This window comes from Corythoichthys intestinalis, chromosome 16 (assembly GCF_030265065.1).
Source record: "Corythoichthys intestinalis isolate RoL2023-P3 chromosome 16, ASM3026506v1, whole genome shotgun sequence".
Classification (NCBI taxonomy): Eukaryota; Metazoa; Chordata; class Actinopteri; order Syngnathiformes; family Syngnathidae; genus Corythoichthys; species Corythoichthys intestinalis.
In genome coordinates, this window is record NC_080410.1 from 1,951,887 (window position 1) to 1,971,501 (window position 19,615).

General features: G+C 39.2%; 1 protein-coding gene across 2 annotated transcripts in view; it reads right to left on the reverse strand.

Annotated features, from left to right (window-relative positions):
- Nucleotides 1-440: 440 nt before the first annotated feature.
- Nucleotides 441-19,615, reverse strand: part of ube2z (ubiquitin-conjugating enzyme E2Z) — a 34,770-nt gene continuing 15,595 nt past the window's right edge. For both annotated transcript variants that reach the window (XM_057817020.1, XM_057817019.1), the window contains 3 exons: nt 14,556-14,668; nt 14,379-14,469; nt 441-8,461 (listed from right to left, as the gene is read on the reverse strand). In XM_057817020.1, coding sequence (XP_057673003.1) covers nt 8,285-8,461; nt 14,379-14,469; nt 14,556-14,668 — 381 coding nt within the window. In that variant the 3' untranslated portion in view covers nt 441-8,284. The remainder of the gene's footprint in view (nt 8,462-14,378; nt 14,470-14,555; nt 14,669-19,615) is intronic.

The following is a 19,615-nucleotide window of genomic DNA, read 5'->3' on the forward strand; positions in this document are numbered from 1 at the left end:
CCGTCAGCAGGGGGCGCTAGAGGTCAAACATAAAATAGACGCAGATCAGTGGGTAAACATGGGAATAGGCAGGGGATTGGTACGAGTGCTATGAAAAATTTTACAAGTATTAGTGATTGTATCAGTTGTCAAATCCTATCTTGTCATATGTTTGTATGGTAAAAGGTCTCAAAACAAATGCAAAAAAAAAAAAAAAACCCAAAGCACACAAAAATCACCCAAATCAGAACGAAAATCACCAAAAAAACACAAAAAAATCCAGAGAAAACCACGGCAAATCAGTAGAATACATGGAAAACGGCCAAAAAAAAAATAAATAAATAAATTACAAACTGTGGGTAAAAACTGACAAAACCGCAAAAAGTGCAAGCCTCACGCACCCCCCCCCCCCCCCCAAAAAAATGACATGTAAACACCACAGAGCCATTTCCTGTTGACGTCAGGTCACTTTCTGTGTACTTGGGGACATTTCAAGGTCACCTCCACTTAATATTAGGTAATTTCCTGTTGATTTTTGACATACACAGCATCAACTTACAGATTTGTCAATGTAATTCAAGTACATTGGGAACAATTGAATCGACATACATGGCTGTCAATGGCATGGACGATTATTGGTGTCAATGACATGGACGTACATGGTTGTCAATGGCATCAATTTACTTTTACTACGCCAGTAGAATATCAATGGGCTGTAATGGTAAGTTTTTGGTGAAAAGTCACAATCACCCATGTTTTACATACATACATGGCCGTCACTGGCGTACCTTTAGAAATGAATGTGAAAGTTTTGGGCAAATTTGGGGGGGAAAACGTACATTTTTGGTAAATTCTACAGTTGTATCAAAAAGTATCTGAACCTTTTGGAATTTCTGACATTTCTGCATAAAATCACCATCAAATCTGATCTTTGTCAAAATCCCACAGATGAAAATGCAGTGTCTGCTTTAACTAAAATCACCCAAACATTTACAGGTTTTCATATTTTAATGAGAGGATGCAAACAACGACAGAAGGGGAAAAAATAAGTGAACCCTCTGCCTAAGGAGACTTAAAAATCAATTGAAACCAATTTTTACCACACATTTTAAGTTAGTTGTGTGCCCGATCACTGATGAGTGGTTTAAAAATGCCCTGCCCACTATAAAACACACCTGTGGTAAGAATTGTCTTGATGAGAAACATTGTCTGATGTGCATCATGGCTCAGTCAAAATAGCTGTCCGAAGACCTGTGATCAATGATTGTTGATTTGTATAAAGCTGGGAAAGGATAAAAAACCATCTCTAAAAGTCTGGATGTTCATCAATCGACTGTCAGAGAAGTTGTCTACAAATGGAGAGAGTTTGGCACTGTTGTTTATCTCCCAAGGAGTGGCCGTCCACCAAAGAGGACGCCAAGATTTGGGCGCAGAATACTCGGAGGTGAAGAACCTTAGTGTGTGTGCTAATGAATTACAGAAATCACTGGAGCAGTCATATATCTATGTGCACACATCAACGACATGTAAAACTATGGCCAAGAATGGTGCTCATGGGAAGACTCCACGGAGGATGCCACTGCTGTCTAAAAAAACATTGTTGCTAGTTTAATGTTCGCAAAAAGGCACTTGGACACTCCACAGAAGTTTTGGCAAAATGTTCTGTGGACTGATGAAACCAAAGTTGAATTGTTTGGGAATAACACACATCGTCATGTGTGGAGGAAAAAATGGAACAGCTCACCAACATCAACACCTCATCCCCACCGATAAGCATAGTGGAAGGAGCATCATGATTTGGGGCTGATTTGCTACCTCAGGGCCTGGACAACTTGCAATCAATATTGGAAGGTTGAATTCAAAAGTTTATCAGGATGTTTTGCAGGAAAATGAGGCCGTCAGACAGTTGAAGCTAATAGGAGGATGGATGCTGTAACAAGACAATGATCCAAAACACAGAAGTAAATCAACTTCAGAAGAACAAAATACACGTTCTGGAGTGGCCAAGTCAAAGTCCAGACTTGAAACCCATTGAGATGCTGTGGCTTGACCTGAAGACAGCGATTCATGCCAGACATCCCAGGAATCTGACAGGACTACAGCAGTTTTGTAGAGAAGAATGGGCCAAGATCAGTCCTGCAGTGTGTGCCAGACTGATCTGCAGCTACAGGAAGCGTCTGGTTGAAGTTATTGCTGACAAAATATTAAGTGTGATGGTTGACTTACTTATTTTTCCCCCTTCCTTCATTGTTTGCATACTATCCTCAGTAAAATATGAAAACCTGTAAACGTTTGGGTGGTTTTAGTTAAAGCACTTTTTTTTATCTGTGTGATTTTGACAAAGATCCAGGGGTGAAAGTGGGCGGGAACGGTCAGGAACGCAGTTCCGGTATAAGATGCAGGGCTGGAACGCAGTTCCGGTATAAGAATCAAGGCCAGAACGCAGTTTCGGTATAAGGTTCAGGGCCGGAATGTTGTTCCGGTATACGGTGCTTTGATTCTGAAAATATGATGACAACTGTCAAAACGCTAAGTTAAGAAAAAGGAAAAAAAGCTAAGCTGCCACACATTCATTTTATCTCCAAGAATAAAACAATCTACCAACATCAGATTTACATACACAAGTGTTAACAACAAGCATAATAAATTGCTTGTGTAGCGTAATCCGTTTCCACCAATATTTATTATTTATTTTATTCCACGGACAGCATGGAGGTTTCCCCAGCTGCTGTAGTTATCTGAGTCTGACGATGACGAGTCACGTCAATGGGCGAATGCACGCAGCAAAGCAAAACGCCTGGATTTATTTATCTGTTCAAATGGCTGACATACTGACATGTGGTCACCAGAGATAGTTAACTCTGATTCGTTCAAATGTGCACATTTTCTGAAACAGCAAAAAAAAAAAAAAAAAAAAAAAAGGCAATGCAACAGAGAATGGATCAAATTTTTAAGAGCAAGGAAAGAGTAAGGTGGCTTATTCATCATATTTGGTTTTATTTGCTCTGATAGGAAGCTTCAGAACATCTTAGCTGTCAATGTGCACTTTGGACTTATATTTGTTCACGTTAGGCTACTTATTCATTTCCTTATGATTTAAAAACGTCAATGTTTGCACGATCTTAAAAATATATTCCATTTAACTCTGCATAATGTAAGTCATTTGTACTTATTTTTCTGAATGTATGTTACGTATATTATTAAAAACACAACAAAAGTAAATGTTTACATTTTCTTCAATTTTAATATACATCCTATGTTCTTAAGTAGTTAAAATTGAGATTTGGCATTTAGTATGTGAGGAAATGAGGGAAAATAAAAACTAGGAGATGGAGGTTGGGGTTATAGCTGTTTTTATTAACTTTTATTTTGCAAATCATTGAAAAAATAAAATTTTGAATGAAAATCAGTTTTTTTATGTGTTATAGAAATAACTGACCAAAAAGTTTTCTTTGCATTTCAGTAGTTTTGAAAAAAATAAATCAAAAGATAAATAAAAATTCGGGGAGTTCCGGCATGAAATTCTCACCACTTTCACCCCTGCAAAGATCAGATCACATTTGATGGTGATTTTATGCAGAAATGTGAGAAATTCCATAAGTTCAGTTACTTTTCATACCACTGTATTTACGAAGTTTATGCCCCTTACCTTCCTCACATTTTTTATGTATGATTTATGTGAATATGATAAAAATGATAGAACTAGATAATTTTTCAAAAATCCCGTGTTTTGGTAGCCTGGTACTATTGAGTCTGGCCACCATTAAGTGGATAAAATTTCCAGGGCGGAGCAAGCCACACCAAACAGACAGCGGAGTGGACCAATCAGCGACGGGCGGGACGAGGGACTTGCGCGCGGAAGTAAACATACGAGGAGAGCGTTTATTCAACATGGCTAGCGCGAGACAGACTGTTGTCAATGACTTGTGTCGATGTGTTTTTGGTAATTTAAAACTGATTTTACCGTGGATTGGAACATATTCTCGGCTCTCCTGTTCGCCATCTGTGTTGTTGTGGAATGTTGTGGAGACGACTTCTGACGCGGAAGAGTGACGTTAAGAACACGTCACGCAAATAAACGAATCTGATTTGTCGATTGATTTTGTACTTGCTCGAGAGGCCGTTAATGTGCTGGGTCCCAGACTATACTCTCAGTGTTTGAAAAACACAGGGAGAATAGTCTGGCCGTGCCAGGCAAGTCTTTTGGCACGAATGGTAATTTCTTAGGGGGTCATTCGAAGATTCCCTGCATTGCACGAGAATTCCGGTCATTTTGTTATTTGAACATTGCCGCTCAGTCAAATGGTTTTGGCTGTGCGGTGCGCCAAAGAAACACCATTTGGGGGGGTGATAGTTTGATGGTAGTTTTGCATTACGTGAAAAGCTAACTTAAAAAATGTGGGCATTCATTCGCCCCCTCCCAGTCGACATGGATTGGACGTCGAGCGGCGTTATGGTCTCCAATGAGTTAACAAGAAATCGCTGCGAAATGTTTAAGAACCACGGGAGAGCATAGCATCCCCACACAACTCCCAGTGCCTGAAGGAATTTTCTCCGGGTACTCCAGTTTCCTCCGACATCCCAAAAACGTGTAGCAAGCAGATTGAACACTCTAAATTGTCCATAGATATGAGTGTGCGTATCAATGGTTGGCAAATGGTTCAGCGAGTACCCTGCCTCTTGCCCATAGTTAGCTGGGATTGGGTCAGGCACCCCCCTCAACTTTAGTGATAGTAAGTAGCACGGACGGTGAATGAATTTAACACGCATAATTTGTCTCTCTACTAAGAACTGATAATAACAAACATAAGTAGAAAATGCAATGTCTGGAGAATTTGCGATGGCAGCTTTGCTGTGATTTTGTGGCATTTTGGGGATCACTTCCTGTTGATTTGGGGGCATTTTGGGATTAGCCTGGAACTCCACACCTACCGCTGTTCCAGCTAGAGTCTGGCAACTGTTCAGTAGATCAAATCCCCATGGCGGAGCAAGCCACAGCAAACAGACAGCGAAGTGGACCGAACAGCGATGGGTGGACGTGACGTTGGAAAAGTGAAAATAAACTGTAGCGCGAGGACGTAAACGTACAAGGAGAGCATAGAAGTTTATTCAACATGGCTAGCACGAGACGGACAGTTGGTTTTAGCGACCCATGTGTTTTTGGTCATTTAAAAAGGAATTTACTGTGGATAGGAACATTCCCGGCTCTGCCGTTCGCCATCGATGTTGTTGTGGAGACTACTTCCGACGCGCAATAGTGACATTGCTCATTAAGAACACGTCATGCAAATAAACTAATCTGATTGCACGGATGATTTCGCTTGGGCTCGAGAGGCCAATAGGAGCTGGGTCCCAGACTTGATTTCTGGAACAGCTGGGAGTCTGGAGTTCCAGGCTGTTTCGGAATCACTCCCTGTTGATATTTGGTCACTTCCTATTAATTTGGTGGTATTTCGGGGTTCCTTTCGGTTGACTTAGGGCAATTTTGAGGTCATTTCCTGTTCATATCCGGTAACATCCTTTTGATTTGGGGGCAATTTGGGGCCACTTCTTTTTGATTACTCCTTACTGTTGAATTGGGCCATTTTGGAGTCATTTCCTGTCGATTTGGGGGAATTTCAGGGTCACTTCTTGTTGATTTTGGGTGGGCCATTTCGAGGTCACTTCCTGTTGATACCTGGTCACTTCCTATGGATTTTTGGGCATGTATTGCGGTCACTACCTGTCGATTTGGGGCAATTTCAAGGTCATTTCATGTTAATATCTGGTCACTTCCTGTTAATTTGGGGGCATTTCAGGGTCACGTCCTGTTGATTTGGCATTCGGGTGTCACTTGATGATTTGGGTCCATTTCGAGGTCACTTACTGTTGATTTGGGGGCATTTCAGGGGTCACTTCCTATTGATTTGGGGCAATTTCAAGGTAATTTATGTTGATATCTGGTCACTTCCTTTGATTTGGGGGCTTTTCAGGGTCACTTCCTGTTGATTTTTGGGTGAGCCATTTCAAAGTCACTTCCTGTTGATACCTGGTCACTTCCTGTTGATTTTTGGGCATATTTTGCGGTCACTACCTGTCGATTTGGGGCAATTTCAAGGTCATTTCATGTTAATATCTGGTCACTTCCTTTTTAATTTGGGGCAAATTTGAAGTAATTTCCTGTTGACATCTGTCACCCTGTTAATTTGGGCCATTTCGGGGTCATTTCCTGTTAATGTTTGGACACTTCCTGTTAATTCGGGGGCATTTCAGGGTCATGTCCTGTTGATTTGGGGGCATTCAGGTGTAACTTGTTGATTTGGGGCTATTTCCTGTTGATATCTGGTCACTTCCTATTGATTTGGGTAGATTTTGGTGTCACTTCCTGTAGCTTTGGGGCAATTTCAAGGTCATTTCCTGCTGATATCTGGTCACTTCCTTTGATTTGGGGGCATTTCAGGGTTACTTCCTGTTTATTTTTGTCCATTTAGGGTTAATTTCCCTTTTGATATCTGGTCACTCCCTGTTGATTTGGGACATTTCGGTGTCATTTCCTGTTAATGTTTGGACACTTCCTGTTAATTCGGGGGCATTTCGGGGTCATGTCCTGTTGATTTGGGGGCATTCAGGTGTAACTTGTTGATATGGGGCTATTTCCTGTTGATATCTGGTCACTTCCTATTGATTTGGGTACATTTTGGTGTCACTTCCTGTAGCTTTGGGGCAATTTCAAGGTCATTTCCTGCTGATATCTGGTCACTTCCTTTGATTTGGGGGCATTTCAGGGTCACTTCCTGTTTATTTTTGTCCATTTAGGGTTAATTTCCCTTTTGATATCTGGTCACTCCCTGTTGATTTGGGACATTTCGGTGTCACTTTTTGTTGATTTGAGCTTTTTCGGGGTCATTTCCTGTTGATATCTGGCCACGTCCTGGTGATTTGGGGGCATTCGGGTGTCACTAGTTGATTTGGGGCCGTTTCGGAGTCATGTCCTGCTGATATCTGGTCACTTCCTGTTTATTTGGAGCAAATGCGAGGTTATTTCCTGTTGATAGCTCACTCCCTGTTGATTTTGGGCATTTTGGGGTCCCTTTTTGTTGATTTGGGGCAATTTGGATGTCATTTCCTGTTGATATCTGGGCATTTCTTGTTGATTTCAGGCTATTTCAAGGTCACTTCCTATTGATTTGGGTACATTTTGGTGTCACTTCCTGTTAACCTAGAGGCATTACAGGGTTATTTGATGATTTTGGGCCATTTTGGGCTAACTTCCTGTTGATTCGGGATGCTTTCAAGGTCATTTCCTGTTGATATCTGGTCACTTCCAGGCGATTTGGGGCATTTTGGGGTCATTTCCTGTTGGTATTTATTTACCTTCTGTTGATTTTGGCCCATTTCGGCCTGGGGCCACTTCCTGTTAACTATGAGGCATTGGGGGGGGCATTTGCGGATTTGGGGCTATTTTGGGGTCACTTCCTGCTGATTTGGGGAAATTTCGAGGTGATATCCTGTTGATCTCTTGTCACTTCCTGTTGATTTGGGGGGATTTCAAGCTCACTTCCTGTTGATTATAGGTCATGTATATCAGCGTCAATGAAATCGACTTACATGGGCGTCTTGGCACAGACATTGATAGCAATCAAAGGGATGGTCACAGATTAGCTTCAATGGTATGGCAAGTTCAATGTCAATGGGGTTTTTTTGGGAGGGGGGGGTCAAAAATCACAACCCCAAATAGATGTTTTTGGGTATGCCTATGTAAAATTTTGCTGGTCCTGGAAAATGAATGAATGAATGAATGGGTTGAAGTTACATGCAAAGCTACCATCAATCACAAATTATTGCCTTTTTGTCACAGAGAAATTGTGGACTTTACTGAACCAATGTAATATCCGCATCCAATTCGTTTAAAGGGCCTACTGCTATCCATTTCCCATGTAGAGATAATAAGGAACATATCACAGATAACAATGTGCTATTTATTTGACCAATTTCATTTCTTTTTAAATGTTGATGTCATTAACTGATTTTTTTCTACAAGCACAAAGGGAATGTTTCATCTCACCAAGTACTATATATCTTCACACCTTTTTCCAGTCCAAACAACAGATCAAAATACCAGCTGGTTTGCTACAAGAGTAGCATAAATCCACAGCTACAGGATCAATTTGACAGTGTTTGATTTTCAACATTACGGTCATCACTTTCTGGAGAGTGATGGCATCGTTTCTTTTTTTCCCCCAAAACCATACATCATGAAAATTTTTCTGGAACATCGTTCTCGAATTAAAAAATGTCCTCTCTTCTTTGCCTGTGTTTTACAGCGTCACGGCTGGATGCTACCCTGGCTGTCGGGGTCCGTCTCAGAGGAGCTGGTTTCAGAGTCAGAATCGTCATTGGGATCACTCATTGCACGCTTTTCCCGTATTCGCCGGTGAATGGCGCTGAGTCGAGTCTGCAAGCGCTGATAGTCGAAACGGCCGCGCTTTTCTCCAAATGGATCCTGTATGTGTTTGTAGAGATACAAACAGGTTGTTTTAAATCAACAATGAAAACGATTGTTGTATGTCAAATATATTATTACTGGGTTTTAAAAATGACAGTTTTGTTTTTCAGAGTATAGATTTTTTTGTGAAATTGTTCTTTCAGAGTTGGAACCTTTTGGAGATGGATTTAGAATGTACATATATTCTAGGGATGTCATGATCCGGTACTCAATGTCTGTATCGGCACCCGATACGGCTATTTTTGAAGTATCTGATTTGGTCACATGATCTTATCCGATACAGTAGCGTGTTTTCAGTTCCATTGTGCTTTTTGGCTGCTGAATATCAAACCGCAACGCAAATATGTCGGCTAAGCGGGACTATTGCTCTTTGGAAACTAATAATTGAAACTAATGAGTCCTGATCCAATACCAAAAATGATTTGATTTCATTTGAACTTAAGTTCCAAACATGTTACAGTACTGTACTTTTTACAGTAGTTCCTCTTTCCCAGGTGTGTTGTGGAATATGAACGTACATAGTTTTGTATCTTTTGGCAATGCCACTGTATTACTGGATTATTTTGTTACTTTTTAGCCCTTAAAAAGTGAATATATATATATATATATATACACACACACACACACATATATGAAAATTGGGACTGAATGATGTTGTAGAAAATTAACATTGCGATATATATTGCCAAGGCTCCACATTTACTTTTTCTTAAGGTGCACCAGCACAAAATGTAGGCGCAGCCACATTTTTCATTGCATCACCTTTAACGGCATAGTTTTAATCACGCTCCATACAGGGGTCGCATTAACCGAATATTTTCCGTCGTTGACCGATTTTTTAAAACGGTGACGGAAAAAACTGAAGTCCATCCGTTATTTTGACCAGTTGCAATTCACACCCCAGACCACAGGGTGGCGAGTGGGCATATTAATTAGCTATTGTCTCTCTTGATGCATGACGTCGTTGGCCTTACTCTGAAAAATGTCAAGGCAACTGAGTGTCCGAAGTTTCTTCAAAAAGCCCCAAAACGACGATGGTGTTGATAAAAGAGGTGAAAAAACAGGGACTGCACAAGCGGGCACGCAATTCAAGTCCATGCGCACCAGGAGGAAAGTGTGAGACGACGTTCAGGCCACAGCAGGTGAACTGTTAATTTCATTGCTCCATATGCTACATATGGTAGGCTACCTACATACTGGGGCCACAGTCAGCTGTTTGTCACTGCGGAGAAAAAGTTACATATTCATCTGCTTGATGTGTGATGGCACGGTGTGGATTCTCTGTTAAGCTTGTTCGGACAGAATATTAATTTAAAATGAATGAAAACTAAATACTATTGAATATGTTGAAGCGGTATGCAATGTTAAGAGTCTTGTTAGCTGTAGGCGCACTATCCTATTCCCCTCACTATCCACTCGCGGGGGCCTGCGCTTGTCAGTGACGTTCCTTATTCTCGCTATATGATTATACAACTTTAACATTTGTCGATAATACGCTCTGTGTGTAGTATCATCCATCGCTTTTCCTTTTTAAATGGGCACTTATAAGCGAACGCAAAAAGTAACAACGGGAACATTTTTAAACAGGCATTTCAGGGGAGAGCATTTCGATTCTTCGGCCAATCATATAGCGAGAGCGAGTGGATAGTGAGGGGACCGCGCGCGGCTCTTAAGTGTCTCTGTCACGTGACTGTCGTATCGCGCTCGGCCAAATGGACACACAAGTACGGAAGGTGAATTATGCCAAACAAAGGGTCACCACAATGTCATTATCATCATTTTAAAAATTTAAGTGACGGGTAAAAATAAGATTATGACCGGATTTTTATGACCCTGTCAGTCAAAATGACAGACAACAAAAAAGTCTAGCGCAACCTCTGGCTCCATAACAATGGTATGATTCATCTGAGTGAGTGCACTAAAATTCACTCCCGCTTTGACGCTCATGCTGCCGAGAAGTCTCTAGACAAACCAGATTGACCACATGATGATTGAGATATTTGTGCCTGTGATCGTAGAGCTAGAGAGCCTTCACTCGCCAGATCAAAGCTGCAAACCTGTCAATCTTTGTGAACTTTAGCAAACTCCAGCTGCCTACTGACCAAGAAAAGCAGCAGGAGCGACTTAATAGTCTTTGTCATTTAAAAATGTTTTAGTCTTTGTCAGTGTTGTCACAGATTACTTAAAAAAGTAATTACTGATTACTGATTACACCTCAAAAAAGTAATCTAGTTACTTTACCGATTACTTTATCATCAAAGTAACTAAGTTACTTTAAAAGTAACTTATCAGCTACTTTTTACCAATTTTTCTACTTTTGCAACCTCAACATAAAAATGACAAAAAATGTCATCGCATGTAATTGAATTTTTCACATAAGGCTTAATCTTTGAGTTAGCGGGGTTTTAATTAGTCGATGGAGTTGATTTCAACCACCATTGACTCGCGCTAGCTTAGCCACCCCGGAACCCTGAAACAAACAAATAACTGACAAACTGCATGGAATTTGTTCAAATCAACTCCAACGACTAAATAAACCCCCACTAACTCCAAGATAAAGCTAAAGTCAAAAATTCTGAACTCCCCCTTTAAAATAAAGACCTAGCTGTTAAAATATTGTCTATAAAAGTTGTAAAGCAATAAAACAAACAACAACAATTATTGAAATGAACATGAATCCTACAACGTATTTCATGAGTCAAAATCATTTTTCGAGCAGATCATGTGACTAGCACCTAAGACACTAACTTTTGCTTTGCTAAGCCTGTGGAGGCAAGATGGGTATTTAGAATTTCTGTAAACCCAAGCTTTCAAACGCAACTAACAACAACTGAGCTTGAACAGTTTTATATATATGTATATGTACAGTATTGGCCAAAAGTTTGGCGACACCTCAAAGGTGGATACTTTGAAGAATGTAGAATATAAAACCTGTTTTCAGTTATTTCACTTTTTTTTGCCATTCCACATGTTCGTTCATAGTTTTGATGTACTCAGAGAGGATTTACAATCGTAGGGAAAATATATAAAACGTAAAAATGTTAAGGTGTGTCCAAACTTTTGACTTTTGTTTCAGTCATCAACATGCTTTGCCCCCAGCCCCACAAAAGTAAAACTCCGCCTATGGTTACAAACACTGACAATAAAATGTGCATACAGGCTGGTTACAAACTGTAAAAGTGCTGGCTGTCTTGTTACCTCTCGGCTTTTTCGAGTTTTGTCGCGTTGTCCTGTAATTCCAAGTGCTTCCTTGTTGAATTGGATGTAGAGTTTTTAGAGACAGTCTTTTTCAGCCAGCGTAAAGTTTGCAACGCACGGAGATATTTTTGTCATCTTTACTGGACAGAAATGTGAAGTAATGGCTGTATTTCCAGTGAGCAAATGCATCCATTTGCAGCATATATCCTGCCTTTCACTGTTAGCCTCGCTGCCTCGTCAGAATGCTATGTTGTTGACCGACGTGGCAGACAGCCTCAAACAGCATCGTAATACACGTGGCACGTCCCCCCCCCGATGAGAAATGCTCTTCGTACATGACTACAGTATTCTTCATTCTACATACATTATGAGGCAAAAACAAAATAGTAACGCACAGGCACTAGGGAAACTAACTTTAATCGGATTACTGGCTTGGAAAAATGAACGCGTTAGATTACTCGTTACTGAAGAAAGTAATCAGATTACAGATTACTGACAACACTGGTCTTTGTCTAGTTTTAGTCGACGTAATCGCATACAAATTTCATCTACTTTTAGTCGACAGTTCCAAAAATAAAGGTTTCCAACCATTTCAAATGAACATATATAGATGAGCACATATTGTAGCATTCTATAGGACAATGCCAACTTAATACACTCAGCAGTAAAAGCTGGCCAGTGTTTTAAGAGGACGCTTGTCATTCTGGAGCAAATGCTAACGCTAGGAGTTACATTTAGCGTCTGATGATCAATCAATATAGACCTTTAAAGGCGAAAACGTTGAATATTCTTCCTTGTCAAATAAGAAAACAAATCTTATCGTGTTTCCAAACAAGCAAGATGGAGCGCAGCCTAGCTTGAGATACAGCCTAAACTGAGTGACGCGACCCAAATGGACATGTGCCGATTACCGGTTTCAAGGTATACCGTGGTATAATAATAATAATAATACATTTTATTTATAATGCACTTTACATTTGAAAAACAAATCTCAAAGTGCACATGAAAATGTCAAGGTTTCAAACCACAAAAACTTTCCGTCATACAGTCCCTAAGGTATTAGCTAATTTATATGTCCCAAATATGCATGGGGAAATCCCTCGCTTTCAACTGCAAGGCTCAACCCTCCCCCACCGGTTGTTGCTCAGTGTCAGTGAGTCAGCTGTGCTACACGATGTCTGGAGGAGGTAAAAACAAAATCGCTGGTATGGGGCAACAGAAAGGTCACAGACGGCCGCGGCTTAGAGGAGGGACAATCTACATGTAAAACATTTTTGCGTGGGTGGCTGCCGAGGAGGTAATTCCTCCAATATGATTTTGCATTAATACAAAATGAAATGTTAGTAAACACTGTCATGAATGTTTCCCACCAGCTACGAGAGTGTCTAGTGGTGGTAAAACGTGGTGGTTTTTTTCCCCTCTGGCAACTGTCTGTGTTAGGAAAGTGTGTGTGTGTGTGTGTGTGTGTGTGTAATGTAAACATTATACAAGTCATACACACGTGCTTTTTTATGGAAAATAATTCAATTATTTTTGTTCTGTAATAATGTTGAGCTGTGGCTTTAAGCTCACCTGAATGACTGCATTTTTAATTTAGAATATATACAGTATATATATATTTTTTATAATTTTAACTTAACATTATAATCATGTTCCTATTTGCTATTTGCTTTAGAGCTGTAATTGCAATACCTTGATACCGTGAAACCGTGATATTTTGGCTTAAGGTTATCATATCGTCACTGCTACGATGCAAGCTGACGTAATCCACGTACAATTTAATTGTCACGCATTGTGAACATATGGGGAAACGATTTCGCATTTTAGTCTCGTCAGTTTAGTTTCGTCATCAGACGAAAACTGGTATTCGTCTCAATAGTTTTTAGTCTCCGAAGCAATGTTTTTAGCTCTTCATCGTTACGTCGTCATGGAAAAAATTGTTCCCCAATATTTTGGTTAACGTCGCTGTATACAAACAACACTGATCCCTACTAATGACTGTAACAGACTAACAGCATATCGTGTAATATTTTTTTAAGATGTACCAGCAGAGCTCGATTTAATACAAAAAAAATCTTTTTTGCATATTATTACTGGTCTAAAAATAGCGGCATTGGCTCGGCATCGGCAAAACATCAGATCGGAAGTCAAAAAATCAGCATCAGGACATCCCTACTTTATTCCCACATATTTGTTAATTTTACTTGATCAATTCATTTAACCTCAATTCATAGACTTCATAATGTATTGACATGACACATTCCCCATTCAGTGCATCACACCTTACCGAAGGGGGCCGCCCAACAACTCTGCTTCATTTATTAGCAGTCGGTTACATGCAGTGATCTAACACCGGATTTAAGCTGAAAAAGTACGAAAGCTGTACTGCATAACGACAGGAAAGGTTGTCTCAGGAGTGATTTGATATTTACTTTTTTTGTTTTGTTTTGCTTTTAACCAAAAATCGAGACTGTTTTACGCCCATATCAATAAAGAATTCAGGGATTTAAGCATTTATTCGCAAGAATTTTCAATGGAAAAAGCTTTTTATCTGTGTTTCCCCTCGGTCAGCTTTGACGGAGCTAGGCCCCCTATGAATTGGCCCCGCGCCTCGTGTCCTGTCAATACATTACGAAGTCTATGCTCAATTTTTCGATTTTCTTGATTCGTATGACTCGTCATATTAAGACATCGTTTAATGGGTAAATGTCTTCACCTTCATGTTCTGTCCTTGTAGATGCAGCCTCTCTTTGCAAACTCCTTCATAAAAATCATAGTATTCTAGGAAGGACTTCTCCATCACACTCCTTAAAAAACACACACATTTATGTGCAAGGGTCAGGCTGTAAAGTGACAAGAAGTACAAAAAAGATGGGAAAGTAAAAAGTCTTGCCACAAAGCTTCAGGACAGGGAACTTTGCCCTCCAACATGTCACACACAGCGACTCTCATGGTTTCATGACGGATACACTCATTGTAGTTCTTACTGTCCCCAGGATGTCGCTCCTGAAAGTCAAAGACAAATTGGTAAACCTATTAGAAAAGACAATACAAGTGCTGATAACCAAAACAGAATATGATGAAAGTTTTTTTTTCTTGGAGACATTCACCCATCCAGGCCACACATGCCCTCTCTGAATTTTAATGATTTTCTAAAAATGAGAATTTACAGTTTGATATCATTTACAGTTACTCAAGTGGTGTGTTTTAATAATGTACAGAGGTGGGTAGAGTAGCCAAATATTTTACTCATTACTTCAAAAATAATATTACTCAAGTAAAAGTAGTCATAAAAAATGTACTTATTAAGCAAAAAAAGTATTTGGTGAAAAGAATACTCAAGTAATGAGTAACATTGTGAGTAATTGCTTGCGATGTTTGCTTTTTCTCGTAGGCACTGAATAACTGTTTGCATTATTCTAACACATTTGTTATAATAAAGCATTTATACCATAGTTTAAGGAAAACAAGCAAAATATATGGCATAAGAGATACATGATGCCTTCTTATCACAGAAGCCCAACGTGTGCGTCATGCAACTGACTGAGCAAGATTAATGCCGACAAGCCCACATCTGCACCACCAACTCCCACAATCAGTTCTCCCAGACAGTCCAGAATAAATAGCGGGACGCCCTGTCCCAACACAAGGAACACTGGAGAATGACCGATAGCCAACTGATAACACGACTGACAAGACTCCAAGAGCTCCTTTGCCGCTGAGGTGGCAAAATACACAACTCTTGTTGCCCTGACAAGAGGAACTCCCGAATCCTCCAGTTCAATCCACAAACCGATAATAATCTTAAACAACGCCCAAACACACCCTTCTTCCTGCCCACGGCCCGCCCAGCGAACGCCTTCAAAATACTAAAAGTTTATTTAAGTGTTGTCATTTTTCTCGGGACCCTTTTGTTGACGTATGATAGGGTGACCTTGCCTCCCTGCCTGAGTCTGTTTCTGTTTCGCCTTGCCGTTTGAGATCGCTGTCGATCTGAATAAATACTCAAGTTGTGCTTTCAAGCCTGTTTCCAGCTTTCAAAATGGAGTCAGTACAAGGGGTTAAGACTAAGGTGAACGCGTGGAGTTAGGTCTTTTGGCCGGTATGTCGGGATCTCGCCGGCCAGGTTCGCTGGAGCTGCGCCAGCGCGGGTCCGGTGGTTTGGCTGGTGCGATTCTGGCAGTCTGGATAAAAGGTCAGATTCCTTCGGTTTTTTAGACAATGTTTTTTTTTTTTTTTCTCTCAGCACAAAGTTGTCGATATGAACTGTTATTAATATACTGTACTTTAAGTTATTACATAACTGCAATAGTGCCAAATAAATTTTTTTAAAAAAGGAATTCTGGCGAGAGAAAAAATCTGCAGCACCGAAGCATATTTCGTTCAAAGAGCATGAGTGCCCTCTAGTGGAGAAAATAGTTTGAATAGTTGAATAGTTCCTTCATAGTTCCCATTATGAAATTTAAAGGATCATATCGCTGTTTTTCCGTGGTCAATTGGTGCCAGATAAAAAGAGGGAGCACTCTTAAGTCAAATACTTCATTTTTTATAGTGCAAAGACGCCACGTCATTGAACAGGCTGGCATGATCGTAGATTGGCAAGCTTGAGTCTGTTTGGTATAATGGAGTTATGTGATTATTGTTGCAACATCTCATTGGTGAAACTGGTTGAGCTAATGTTGGCATTGCTGGGAAAAAGAGTAAAATAAAATACGTAGAATGAAGAGGGAAAAATGTAACGATGGCCGAAGAAGCGAAGTAAGAGTAGAGTTTCTTCACAAATCTACTCAAGTAAAAGGTATGGCTCAGTAAACTACTCTTCAAAGTACATTTTTTTCAAAAAGTTACTCAAGTAAATGTAACAGTGTAAATGTAACATGTTATTACCCATTAATGTAAACTAAGAAAAAAGTGTTTCCCTTCTTTGCACAAAATCAACGCTCTAGTAGGTCAGCAGGTGACGCATCAACATACAAATTGGATTTCAAAAAGGTTGGGACGCTTCACAAATTGTGAATAAAAACGTATTGCCACGATGTGCCAAATTTTATTCAGAGTCAAACATAGATGACAGGTCCTAATTTTAAACTGAGAATGATTTATGATTTATAAAATATGTTGATTTTAAATTCCATGGTGTAAACAAATCTCAAAAAAGTTGTCTATTGGGATGGTAAACAAGGAATTCATAAATTAAGAATGGAGTGATGTTGCCCACAAGAGTAAAATCACGTAACATTAAAATAAAGAGTAATATCTGTAATTTGTGCAGAAAATATTTTGGAGCTAAATAAGACAATATGAGTTTTGGCTGTGAGATGGGCCGAACGGGACAGCAGAGAAACAACTCACCTTAAATCTTTAGCTTCTAGCAAACAAATGCACATATTGTCTGCATGTATGTATGGATGGATGGATGTATATTAGGGTTGCAGCTATCGAATATTTTAATAATCGACTAAAAATTCTATCGATTAATCGGGATAAAACATATTTTTAGGTGAAGAGCATTTATATACATGAGAAAACAAGACATTTCATCCAATATTAAACCATTTTCAGTCAATCAGTGTCTTTATTTTCGATGTACAGTACATTGTTGAAAACAGCCAACAATTGCATGTCAGATGTAACTAGAAAAAAAAGACTAATTCACTGCTTTCACTCAAAAAAGATCTTATAAAAAAGAATATACAGTATATACATATATTTCTTACCTAAAAATGCCATTGCGCTTTATATCACACATCACTTAAAAGTTAAGCGTTTTTCCCACATGTTTCAATTGAATTTCTATTTGTATGAAGCTATTTTTAAGTTCTAGTTAAGTTTTAAGTTAGTCTAAACTGTAAGTCCTGATAGGATTTTGAGTTTTTGCAGTGTTCAAAACAAATGAATGATACCTGCTGTATTGGAGCACATTAGGGACCAGTGCTACTTGGTGTTTTATCCAGCAATGACTACTGAGCTAAAATTGACAGTTAGCATTATTAAGTTTTTATTTTACACCCTCATCACTCTACAACGCTATGTTTTCACAGATTAAATAAAGCCTGATGTAAGACACGTTAGCCACGCATCGACAGTGGTCGTAATTAATAGAAACCTAGCCCTCCGCAGGGCGAACGTTACGTGAGCGAGTGACAGTATGTTAATCTTATTTATTAGCGCTTAGAAGTCTACTGCTTTAAGATGGTGGCTGTTTACTAACGCCGCTGACTCTGTCATTTCGCATCTAGTTCAACATACATGTGATCTCTGAGACGCATCAGACGCTACCTGCTACCACCGTAGCATCATGCGGCTAGTTTTTAGCAACGTCGGCGTAGTTTGTAGCGGCTGTCGGCTGCAGTACGTTTTTTTTTTTTGCTTCTTCCTCTAAGCACGTGACATCAGCGCGTTCTCCCGCATTAAAAGTAGTCCGCACAAAACGTGATGCTTAGAGCTGTCAAAATTAAACGATTACTAGAGGTGAATAAAACTCGAGTTGCTCTAGTATTCGTTTCAGCTCTAATGTATATATATTTATACATACAGTATATATGGTGGAAAACACAGAAAAGGCTGAAAAGGCAGTTTCTGCTCTTGCACCCCTCTTTAAAATAAACTGCTGTATTTTAAGCCAAAAGAACTGTTGTGTTTGATGGAACAATATGTCTATATGCTACCACAGCAGTTTCATGGTGCATTAAGCCCCCAAACTATTTTTAATTTGTCCATGGCTATCATTTTTAGCTTACAATCATTAATTGATGTCTAATATTTAGTTTTAAAAAAACGACTTTAAAAAATTATTCACTCGCATATTTTAAACTTTTAAATTATGTCACAATGAAAAAAGTGTCTGTAAATAGGTCACAGATATCTACCTCATGACTAATGCTGAACTGTATTTTTTTTTTGTTACCGTTTTCCCCGGTGTTTTAAATAAATATTCGATCCAAAAGAAAAATTGAAGAGAAAAAAAAAAAAAAAAAGGTTTAAAAGGGTAAATATTTGATAAAGAAAACCTCGACCACTCCTTGATAGCTGCGATTTCTGCACCGCAACCCTTGTTATATTACCATGTTTCACCCATAAAATCCCCAAACAGTCCGGCTGTGGCCATTCACAGCTGTGTCTTGACAGTCAGTGATACATGCTACACGGAGTTTTTAAATCAAAACAAGGTAAATATGTGACAATATCGTGTTAAAATCAGTCTTTAGTAATGCTCTCTCATGCTCTCACCTCGAGTTACCGGAAAGCCACAAAAAGGCATACATTGCTGTCGAACATTACCGCGAGAATTATGGACAGAGCAGGCTAATTGACTAACAGTGCTGTCCATTATCTTTTTGAGCCTTGTTGTCATTTGGATTGCTTATTATGAGATGATATTGATGTATTAGATACATTATATACTTAAATGATAAAGCCTAGGTCCTAGACTTCAAGGCTAAATACAATGAATAGATTTATACGTTCCCTTTTAAGCCTTTCGTATATTCTCATTATCTTGCGTTTACATTGTTTAATCATACTTGAAAAAATATTTTAGAAGCCCACTGCAAAAATTTAAATATTATGGTATTAGAAATGTATTATCTTTGCAAGGATTAAAATCAAGCCAAATGAAAAACTGAATGCAGTAAAGTTATCATTAACTATACAGCTAACTCCCCGTTGAGCCATGTTTATTTACAAAATGAAACAGCGCTAAATTAAATCTACATTTACTCACAAATTTCTTTTATTATTGTACATCCACCCACATGTCTTCGTGTATGCATATTGCTTATCAAAGACTTGGGTAGACAAAGGGGTGTCATCTTGAAGTGTTCGTTATTCACTATGTACAACGATGGACCTTTTTTTTTTTTTTAATGACAACTTAAAGGAAAATTTCAAAGGTCCCAAAAATATGTATTTTTCACTCACCTGATTTGACCTACTTTTAACACGTCCAAAAAT